The following is a 12,015-nucleotide window of genomic DNA, read 5'->3' on the forward strand; positions in this document are numbered from 1 at the left end:
ATAGTCTCCGAGAGTAACTAATTCAGTTGAGTCTATTTAGTCTCCGTAGGTAAGAATTCATTGTTCTTATTTAGTCTCCGTTAGGTAATAAATTCATTTAGTCGTATTTAGTCCTCCGTAGAGTAATAATTCATTTGGGTCTATTTAGTCTCCGTGAGTAATTAATTCATTTAGTCTATTTTAGTCTCCGTAGAGTTAATAATTCATTTGGTCTATTTAGTCTTCCGTAGAGTAAAGTAATTCATTTAGTCTATTTAGTCTCCGGAGAGTAAATAATTCATTTAGTCTAATTTAGTCTCCGCTAGAGTAATAATCATTTGGTCTATTTTAGTCTCCGTAGCAGTATAATTATTTAGTCTATTTAGTCTCCGTAGAGAATAATTCATTTGGTCTATTTAGTCTCCGTAGAGTAATAATCATTTAGTCTATTTAGTCTCCGCTAGAGTAATAATCATTGGTCTATTTAGGCTCCCGGTAGAGTAATAATTCATTTAAGTCTATTTAGTCTCCGTAGGAGTAATAATTCATTATGGTCTACTTTAGTTTCTCCTTAGAGTGAATAATTCATTTAGTCTATTTAGTCTCCGTAGAGTAATAATTTCATTTAGTCTAGTTAGTCTTCCGTAGAGTAATAATTCATTTGGTCTAATATTAGTCTCCGTTAGAGTACAAATTCATTTGGCTACTTTAGTCTCCGTTAGAGTAATAATTCATTTAGGTCTATTTAGTCTCCCGATAGAGTAATTAATTCATTTGTCTATTTAGTCTCCGTAGAGTAATAATTCATTTAGTCTATTTAGTCTCCGGTAGAGTAATAATTCATTTAGTTCTATTTTAGCTCCGTAGAGTAATAATTCATTATAGTCTATTTAGTCGTCCGTAGAGTAATAATTCATTTAGTCTATTTAGTCTCGTAGAGTAATAAATTCATTTAGTCTATTTAGTCTCCGTTATAGAGTAATAATTTCATTTGGTCTATTTAGTCTCCTAGAGTAATAATTCATTTAGTCTTTAGTCTCGTGAGTAATAACATTTGGTCTATTTAGTTCTCCGTAGAGTAATAATTTCATTAGTCTATTAGTCTCCGGTAGAGTAATAATTTCATTTAGTCTATTTAGTCTCGGTAGAGTAAGAATTCATTTGTCTATTTAGATCCTCCGTAGAGTAATAATTCATGGTCTAGTTAGGTCTCCGTAAGTTAATAATTCATAGTTATTTAGTCTCCGTAGAGGAATAATTCATTTGTGTCTATTTAGTCTCCCGCTAGAGTAAAATTTCATTTAGTCTATTTTCTCCGTTAGAGTAATAATTCATTAGTTCTATTTAGTCTCCGTAGAGTATAATTCATTTAGGGCTATTTAGTCTCCGTAGAGTAATAATTCATTTAGTCTATTTAGTCTCCTGTGGGTAATAATTCATTCTGGTCTAGTTAGTCTCCTTTAGAGTATAATTCATTTAGTCTATTAGTCTCCGTAGAGAATAATTCATTTAGTCTATTAGTCTCCGTAGAGTATAATGCATGTGGTCTATTTAGTCTCCGGTAGAGTTAATAATCATTTAGTCTATTTGTCATCCGTAGAGTAATAATTCATTTGGTTCTATGTTAATCTCCGTGAGAGTAATAATTCATTTAGTTCATTTAGTCTCCGTAGAGTAATATGTCATTTAGTCTATTTTTAGTCTCCGTAGAGTTAATAATTCCATTGCGTCTATTTTAGCCTCCGTAGAGTAATAATTCATTTAGATCTATTTAGTCTGTAGAGTATAATTCATTTAGTCATTTTAGTCTCCGGAGGTAATAATTCATTTTAGTCTATTTAGTCTCCCGTAGAGTAATAATTCATCTTTAGTCTATTTAGTGTCTCCGTAGAGTAATAATCATTTAGTCTATTTAGTCCTCCGTAGAGTTAATAATTCATTTGCGTCTATTTAGTCTCGTAGATTAATAATTCATTTAGTCTATTTAGTCTCCGTAGAGTAATATTCATTGGTCTATTTAGTCTCCGTAGAGTAATAATTTACATTTGTCTATTTATCTCCGTAGAGATAATTAACTTCATTTAGTCTAGTTAGTTCTCCGTAGCAGTAATAATTCATTTGGTCTATTTAGTCTCCGATAGAGTAATAATTCATTTAGTCTATTTAGTCTCCGTAGATAAATTCATTTGTTTCGATTTAGTCTCCGTAGATAATAATTCCAATTAGTCTATTTAGTCTCCGTAGGTAATAATTCATTTAGTCTATTTATTCTCCGTAGAGTAATAATTCATTTAGTCTAATTTAGTCTCCGTAGATAAATAATTTCATTTAGTCTATTTAGTCTCCGTAGAGTAATAATGCATTTAGTCTATTTAGTCTCCGTAGAGTAATATTTCATTGGTTTATTTAGTCGTCCGCTAGATATAATTGCATTTAGTTATTTAGTCTCCGTAGAGTAATAATTCATTTGGTCTATTTAGTCTCCGTAGAGTAATAATCATTTTAGTTATTTTAGTCTCGTAGTAGTAATAATTCATTTAGTCTTATTTAGTCCCGTAGGAGTAATAATTCATTTGGTCTATAGTCTCCGTAGAGTAATAATTATTAGTCTATTAGTCTCCGTAGATTAATAATTCATTTATCTATTTAGTCTCCGTAGAGGAATAATTCATTTAGTCTATTTAGTCTCCGGTAGAAGTAATATTCATTTAGTCCTATTTAGTCTCCGTAGAGTAATAAGCATTTAGTCTATTTAGTTCTACCGTAGAGTAATTAATTTCATTTAGTCTAATTTAGTCTCCGTAGAGTAATAATTCATTTAGTCTAGTAGTCCGCGCTAGAGTAATAATTTCATTTGTCATATTTAGTTCTCCGTAGAGTAAATAATTTCATTTGTCTATTTGGTCTGCCGTAAGAGTAATAATTCATTTAGTCAGTTAGTCTCCGTTAGAGTATAATTCATTGTCTATTTAGTCGCCGTAGAGTACATAATTCATTTAGTCTATTTAGTCTCCGTAGATAATAATTCATTTAGTCTTATTTTATCTCCGTAGAGTAAGTAATTCCATTTGGTCTATTTAGTCTCCTTGTTTAAGTAATAATTCATTTAGTCTATTTAGTCTCCGCTAGAGTACATAATTCATTTAGTTCTATTTAGTCTCCGCTAGAGTTAATAGTTCCATTTAGTCTATTTAGTCTCCGTAGATTAAATTCATTTTAGCTACTCCGTGAGTAATAATTCACTTTAGTCTACTCCGTAGAGTAATAATTCATTTAGTCTACTCCGTAGAGTAATAATTCATTTAGTCTACTCCGCCTAGATAATATAATCAATTTAGTCTACTCCGTAGAGATAATTCATTTAGTCTACTCCGTAGAGTATAATTCATTTAGTCTACTCCGTAAGTAATAATTCATTTAGTCTACTCCCGTAGGAGTAATAATTCATTTGTGCTTGAAAATTTTAAAAAAAAGAGATCCCCCCAGCGTTGACTCAGATCTTTTGAAAATCTCACTAGAAATATATATAAAAAGTTAAAAAGTTGGCATTCAATATGTATGTAGGGAGAATGGTATTATTAGATGGCCCATACACACTCACATGTACAAGTAACGTTTCAACGCATTGTCACCACAATTGGTTTTGGTACACACTGAGAGTTTGTCTTGGTCAAAAGAAATTGACACAATCATTGTGTAAACATTTATGAGGGACAAAACTCTCAGATGGACAACCTGAAAGAGGGAATGTTGGTTTCTACAACAGACTCTCAGCATGGACAACCTGAAAAGGGAGAATGTTGGTTTCTACAACAACTCTCAGATGGACAACCTGAAAGAGGGAGATGTGTTTTTCTACAACAAACTCTCCAGATGAACACCTGAAAAGAGAGAGATGTGGTTTCTACAGACCAAACTCTAGATGACCAACCTGAAGAGAGAGATGTGGTTTGCTACAACAGACTCTCAGATGGACAACCTGAAAGAGGGAGATGTTGTTCTACAACAGACTCTCAGAATGGACAACCTTGAAAGAGGGAGATTGTTGGTGTTCTACAACAAACTCTCAGATGGACAACCTGAAGAGAGAGAGATGTTGGTTTCTACAACAAAACTCTCAGCATGGACAACCTGAAAAGAGCAGAGATGTTGGTTTCTACAACAAAACCCTCGGAGGACAACCTGAAAGAAGAATGTTGGTTTCTACAACAAACTCTCAGATGAACAACCTGAAAGAGGGGAGATGTTGGTTTCTACAACCAACTCTCAGATGGACAACCTGAAAGAGGGAGATGTTGGGTTTCTACAAACACAACTCTCAAGCAATGGACAACCTTGAAAGAGGGAGATGTTGCGTTTCTAACAACAAACTCGTCAGATGGACAACCTGAAAGAGGGAGATGTTGGTTTCTACAACAGACTCTTCAGATGGACAACCTAAAGAGGAGATGTTGGTTTCTTACAACAAACTTCTCAGATGGACACCTGAAAGAGGGAATGTTGTTCTCACAACAAACTCTCAGATGACACACTGAAAGAGAGAGTGGTTGGTTCTACAACAAACTCTCAATGGACAACCTGAAAGAGAGAGATGTTGGTTTCTACAACAAACTCTCAGATGGACATACCTTGAAAAGGAATTGTAGTTTCTACATACAAACTCTCAGATGGACGAACCTGAAAGAGTGAGATGTTGTTCTAACAACAAACTTCAGATGGACAAACCTGAAGAGGAGGATGCTGGTTCTACAACAAAACTCTCAGATGGACAACCTGAAAGAGGAGATGTTGTTCTACAAACAAACTCGTCAGATGTACAACCTGAAAGAGGGAGATGTTGTTTCTACGAACAAACCTCTTCGGATGGACAACCTGAAAGAAGAGAGATGTTGGTTTCTACCAACAGACTCTCAGAATGGACACCTGAAAGAGAGAGATGTTGGTTCTACAACAGACTCTCAGTATGGACACCTGAAAGAGAGATATCCCCAACACCACCATCACCACCACCACCACCACCACCCACCCCCACCACCACCACCATACCCATCTTGCTGTCCCTGCGTTCTAAATCAGTCCCGATTGAGGGATTCACCCAACCTGAGATTCCCTGGTTCCTAAATCAGTCCCTGATTAGAGGGGATCACCCACCTGGTGCCCAGGTCTAAATCAGTCCCTGATTAGAGGGGATTCACCCACCTGGTGTCCCGGTCAATCAGCCCCTGATTAGAGGGGAATCACCCACCTGGTGTCCCCGGTCTAAATCGTCCTGATTAGAGGGAATCACCACCTGTGTCCCGGTCTAAATCAGTCCCTGATTAGAGGAATCACCACTCGTGTCCCAGGCTAAATCAGTCCCTGATTAGAGGGATCACCCACCTGGTGTCCCAGGTCTAAATCAGTCCCTGATTAGAGGGAATCACCCACCTGGTGTCCGGTCTAAATCAGTCCCTGATTAAGGGGAATCACCCACCTGGTGTCCGCGTCTAAATCAGTCCCTGATAGAAGGGAATCACCCACCTGTGTCCCAGGTCGTAAAATCAGTCCTGATTAGAGGGAATACCCACCTGGTGTCCCAGGTCTAAATCAGGCCTGATTAGGGGAATCACCCACCTGTGTCCCAGGTCTAAATCAGTCCCTGATTAGAGGGGAATCACCCACCTGGTGTCCCAGGTCTAAATCAGTCCTGATTACGAGGGGAATCACCCCACCTTGTCCCAGGTCTAAATCAGGCCCCTGATGAGAGGGGAATCACCACCTGGTGTCCCAGTCTTAAATCGAGTCACTGTTAATAGATCACCCACCTGGTGTCCCAGTCTAAATTCAGTCCCGATTAGAGGGGAACTCAACCCACCTGGCGTCCCACGTCTAAATCGTCCCTGATTAGGGAATCCACCACCTGGGTCCCAGCGTCTAAATCAGTTCCCTGAGTAGAGGCGGGAATCACCCACCTGCGTGTCCCAGGTCTAAATCAGTCCCTGATTAGAGGGGAATCACCCACCTGGTGTCCCAGGTCTAAATCAGTCCCTGATTAGAGGGGAATCACCCACCTGGTGTCCCAGGTCGAAATCAGTCCCTGATTAGAGGGGAATCACCCACCTGGTGTCCCAGGTCTAAATCAGGCCCTGATTACATGGGAATCACCCACCTGGTGTCCCAGGTCGAAATCAGTCCCTGATTAGAGGGGAAACCAACTGAAAATTATTCATGATTATTATTTGACCATGCTTGTCACTTATGAACATTTTTGAACATCTTGGCATATTTCTGTTATAATCTCCACCCGGCACAGCCAGAAGAGGACTGGCCACCCCTCATAGCCTGGTTCCTCTCTAGGTTTCTTCCTAGGTTTTGGCCTTTCTAGGGAGTTTTTCCTAGCCACCGTGCTTCTACACCTGCATTACTAGCTGTTTGGGGTTTTAGGCTGGGTGTCTGTACAGCACTTCGAGATATTAGCTGATGTACGAAGGGCTATATAAAAATAAAATTGAAAAAATTGAAAATTGAATCACCCACCTGGTGTCCCAGGTCTAAATCAGTCCCTGATTAGAGGGGAATCACCCACCTGGTGTCCCGGGTCTAAATCAGTCCCTGATTTTCAACCCGCACTTGTTGTTTGTGTACATGGATTGTAAAATATTGTATGTTTTTACCCACAACACCACTTTCTATCCGTTTGTAGAGCATCTCTCTCGTTCTCCCTCTCTCTATCTAGGATCTGCTGACTAGTTCTGTACTGAATCAAGACGGACACAAACCCTACCATCTCCCCCGTCGGTCTCTGGGCAGCCCACTACAGGTTTGTGCACGTGCGTGCGTGCGTGCGTGTGGGTGTGTGTGTGTGTGTGTGTGTGTGTGTACACTGCTACTGTTGCTAGAGGGTCACAAAGCTTTCAACGTGATTTATGTAAAATGTCAATAATGTCATACAAAACCTACCTTTTCTCTCTCCCAGCAGCTCAACACTTGGGACCAAGTGGCTTGTGGGAAGGTGGAGGACCAAGTCTTGGCTTTAGAGCAGAACCATAAATACATCACCACTCACTCTGCTAGGACCTTAGTCATGTAATATTATATATACACACACACACCACACCCAACACACACACACGCAACGCCGCATCGCACGCACGCAGACGCACGCACGCACGCACGCACGCCGCGCGCGCCCTGCACAACACACACACACCACACACACACACACACACACCACACACACACACACACACACACCACACCCACACACACACACACACGCGCGCGGCACACACACACACACACACACACACAACACACACACACACACACACCACACACACACACACACACACACACCACCCACACACACACGACACAGAGACACACACACACACACACCACACACAACAGAGACACCACACACACACACACACGCCGCCACGCCCACACCACCACACCACACACTACACCCACACCCAGCAGACACACACACACCGACACACACAGACCTCACACAGAGACAGACCACACAGAACACACACAGACAGCACCACACAGACAGACACAGACAGACACACAGACACACAGACAAAGCACACACAGACAGACTGAGACACCACAGACAGACAGATAGACAGACAGACAGACAGACAGACAGACAACAGAACACACAGACAGACTGGAGACACCACAGACAGACAGATAGAACAGAACGACAGACAACAAACGACAGACAGACAGACAGACAGACACACAGACAGACTGAGACACTCGTTGGATTCAACTGACCAAAGACTTTAATTTGTTTATTTCTATTTCAATTATTTTTGTATTCATAGGTTTCATGTTTTGTCACAATATTGTTCTGAACTGACGCCTGACTGAGCATTCTACTGTGAAGATTTAATCCACACATCGTCGTTGGTGAAGGTTTAATCCACACATCGTCGTTGGTGAAGGTTTAATCCACACATCGTCGATGGTGAAGGTTTAATCCACACATCGTCGATGGTGAAGATTTAATCCACACATCGTCGTTGGTGAAGGTTTAGTCCACACATCGTCGATGGTGAAGATTTAATCCAAAGTGCATTACAGTGGCTTGGAAGTACAATGACCTTCAAAAGGAGGCATTAAATTAGTAGGAAAACCTTTTGCAATCATTGTGATGTCGCCAGATTGACTTTTAGATGCAGTATAACGTTAGCTAGCTAGCTAAGATTGATGGCAGGCCACCGGATTTTAGCTAGCTAACGTTTGAATTTACTAGCTATTTTTTGACAAACTTTGCTAACTAAGTAAATTTGATGACATGATAACGCTGGCAAAGTTGTTTTTTTCCCGACTAAATATTTGWCTACTTTAGCAACGTCATCGTATTTCCAGGCACTWTCGTGTAATTTAGACTAAACAGTAGTTAGCCTCCGTCCAGAAAGACTGGGCTGATCACCACTATGGCGCCGCCGGTAGAGGGCGGCTTGAGAACGGTCATAACAATGGCGTGACGCGAACCGAGTGACGGAGGTGCAACCTATGAATGGTTTTGTTATTAATGTGGATCCTGTGGGTAGTTTTATGTTGTATTATAAAAACAGGGAGAAAAATGTATGTGCCTATAATTGAATAATAATTGGGCTGTGTTTTTAATAATTCTAAGTTTTTATATATTTGAATATAAAAAAAACAAGCTGATTTAATTTATTTGCTTTATTTCGACAAAGACGTTTTTTTTTGTACAACCGGCCTATCGAGCGACAGTGTTTAAAACCTAACCCCTGACCCCTGACCTAACCCCTGACCTGACCCCTGACCTGACCCCCGACCCCTGACCTGACCCCTGACCCCTGACCTGACCCCTGACCCTAGCATTACTACGGGTTGAAACCAAAAAAGTACTAAATATGATTAAACGATAGCCTCTGTATTCCACTCACAATACCCCCCTTTAACCCGTTGAGAGGCCTGTTGAGAAAGCCATGTCATGCTTCTCTGACTGTTCTATGATACCTATTAGCCTTAACGTTTCACTGCTAGACATTAAGAAGTCTATTGTCAGCCCTTACGAATGGTTATGAGTGATCATATGATGCTTATGTGACAATTGGGCCAGTCCATTTAAAGTGTTACCTAACTAAACAAACAGTAGGGTTGTGTCCCAAATGACTCTCTGTTCCCTTGACGTATATACGACCTTTGACCAGGAATAGAGTTCCATTTCGCACTCTCGTTTTTTATAACCTGTATAACCTATATTCGATTGTTTCCTGTCTTGATACCGTGTCATAGGGGGAAACATTTCCATTCAGCCAAATGTATTGACATTATTGTTGTTTTATTACTTTTTGATAAAGTCGACCCCTAAAGTCTTACACTGAGTTTACTGTGGAGCTCTCAAAGCATCAAACTACGACCCAATCCCAAACTGAGCCCTAGACCCTACGTCCTCGTCCCCTAGACCCTACGTCCTGTGATCGTCCCCTAGACCCTACTCTCTATGATTGTCCCCTAGACCCTACGTCCTATGATCGTCCCCTAGACCCTACGCCCTATGCGTCCTATGCAGCTCTGAGATGATTTCACAGCAATATGTGACTGACCGGCTCAATTCGGTCTTATGTAGCAAAAATTTAAAATGGTGTTTTTTTACATTGGATTAAAGTAGAGACTCAGAGCTAGAAAATTGTATATTATACACTACAGTTGAGGAACAATGGGGAAGTTATTTTGCTTTGAAAGTTGATAAACTTGTAAACTGGCCTTTGAATGTTTTGATTCTACTACTGGAGAGCCCAGTTAGCTTGGGTGCTTGACTGCAGTTGCTAGCTTCTTCCTGACACAAAATAACAACTCACTGAACATTTCTCACCCTAGCAGAGCTGGTTAGGCTGTAATGTTATCCAGAGTGTTGGTGACTGCAACTGTGCTGTCAGAWTGTCGGTTCGTAAATTCAGAGTGTTTTGCTCTTGGAGCCTTCAGAGTGCACATTGGACGCTCTGGCCGAGGAGTAGGGTTGATCTGAACATTCTGACCTTCTGACCCAGCAGTCAAGCACCCAAAGCTAACTGGCTAACATTGGCTAGCTTGTTAGCTACTTCCAGACACATAATGAGAGAACACCCACTCTGGCCATTTTACTCTCCCTAGCAGAGCTGGTTAGGCTGTTTTCATGTTATCCATTAACTGTGCTGCTGGCAACAATTACATTATTTGCCGACGTTTACTGACACCGGCCATATTCAACGGGTGTTGAGCATTCGTAAATTCYTCAGTTATTCTGCGCTCTGGTACACACAGACGAGAGTCTTTTGTTAAGACATGTAGCTAGCTAGCTAACTAGGTAAACAAATCCCAATGTGACGTCACTCATGACGTTACTACGCTGCATGAATCTGCAGGTAGCTAACCAACCAGGTTCGATGTTAGCTAGCTAACATTAGGCTATAACTAGTCAAGCAAATTGCTCTGAGATACAAATAATAAGATCATACACATAACGTTAGCTAGCGAGCCATCCAGCTAACATTAGCTAGCGAGCCATCCAGCTAACATTAGCTAGCGAGCCATCCAGCTAACATTAGCTAGCGAGCCATCCAGCTAACGTTAGCTAGCGAGCCATCCAGCTAACGTTAGCTAGCGAGCCATCCAGGCTACATTAGCTAGCGAGCAGTCCAGCTAACGTTAAGTTTAGTTGACCATCCTAGGCTACATTTCAGCTAGCGTAGCCATCCACTAACAGTTAGCTAGCGAGCCATCCACTAACATTGCTGCGAGCCATCCAGCGTAACGTTAGTAGCGAGCATCCAGCTAACGTAGCTCTCGAGCCAATCAAGTACGTTTACGCTAGCGAGCATTCAGTTAACGTTAGCTAGCGAGCCTATCAGCTAAGCGGTCTAGCTAGCCGAGCCACCGCCCAGCATCCAGTTAACGTTAGCTAGCGAGCCATCCAGCTAAAGTATAGGCTAGCGAGGCCATCCAGCTAACGTTAGCCATCTAACAGTACATTTTATCTTACATTTTACATTTAAGTCATTTAGCAGACGCTCTTATCCAGAGCGACTTACAAATTGGACATTAGACTTATGCAGTTCTACTAAGCGATACATAAAAAATAAAAAAAAGCCACATTAGACAGGATTACCTKAACATACTGAACAGCTCATGTTATAGACAGAAGTGWGCTACATGGCAGACCAATCCAAACTTATCTCTCGGTATGTCCAGCCCACTCATTATCTCAGCCAATCATGGCTAGCGGGAAGGTTGCTGACTAAACCAACTAGGCTCGTAATTTAAAAATGTTCTTCGTATTTACCCAATGACACACACGTTTGTTATTAAGGCACATGAAAGTTCACATGTTCGATAAGGGATTTCTGCCATAAAACACATTTAGATATTAAAAAAAAACAAAAAACGTTCAAATGGCTCTCGTGTGTAGTAGTGACCTGCAACATACACCTAGTGTCCTGAAACTGGTCACATATGGTAATAGTTAGTTGATTAGACGCAACAAATCATCTCAGATCTCCAAAAGAGAGGGCTTAGGTGCTATGGCTCCATTTGGGATTGGGTCTACGAGCTGGGACCCAGTAAAATGTTTTAAAGCTGCACTTGAATGACAGAGTTTTTTTTCTCTGTGAGCATTGTTATTATTATTATAATCATTATGAATATTATTACTACAAACTTGGGCCCAAAGTATCTCAATGTTTGGTAAACATGTCTTTAAAAATATTTCTTTTCATAATTTGTTGGTTCGTTTTTTTTCTAACGATATGTTTTGATACTAAGACTGCAGTAGCCAATCAGCNTATTAGCCAGTCAGCATGTTTGATACTAAGACTGCAGTAGCCAATCAGCATGTTTGATACTAAGACTGTATTAGCCAATCAGCATGTTTGATACTGAGACTGCAGTAGCCAATCAGCATGTTTGATACTGAGACTGTATTAGCCAGTCAGCATGTTTGATACTAAGACTGCAGTAGCCAATCAGCATGTTTGATACTAAGACTGCAGTAGCCAATCAGCGTGTTTGATACTAAGACTGCAGTAGCCA

The 12,015-nt window shown here is 40.6% G+C and overlaps 1 protein-coding gene and 1 long non-coding RNA gene across 2 annotated transcripts in view; both read left to right on the forward strand.

Annotated features, from left to right (window-relative positions):
* LOC139026019 (transcriptional activator Myb-like) overlaps positions 1–7,084 on the forward strand; it is a gene marked incomplete at its 5' end in the record, with an annotated part of 11,584 nt that extends 4,500 nt beyond the window's left edge. Inside the window, 2 exons of the mRNA XM_070441318.1 lie at positions 6,695–6,778; positions 6,935–7,084. Of these exons, the coding sequence (XP_070297419.1) occupies positions 6,695–6,778; positions 6,935–7,048 (198 nt within the window). The remainder of the gene's footprint in view (positions 1–6,694; positions 6,779–6,934) is intronic.
* A 607-nt stretch (positions 7,085–7,691) lies between these two features.
* LOC139026020 (uncharacterized) lies at positions 7,692–11,859 on the forward strand. The gene is made up of 2 exons (XR_011477730.1): positions 7,692–10,639; positions 10,889–11,859. It is a non-coding gene; the product is annotated as an uncharacterized lncRNA (long non-coding RNA).
* Positions 11,860–12,015: the final 156 nt, after the last annotated feature.

The sequence above is a fragment of the Salvelinus sp. IW2-2015 genome, unplaced genomic scaffold (assembly GCF_002910315.2).
Source record: "Salvelinus sp. IW2-2015 unplaced genomic scaffold, ASM291031v2 Un_scaffold3747, whole genome shotgun sequence".
Classification (NCBI taxonomy): domain Eukaryota; kingdom Metazoa; phylum Chordata; class Actinopteri; order Salmoniformes; family Salmonidae; genus Salvelinus; species Salvelinus sp. IW2-2015.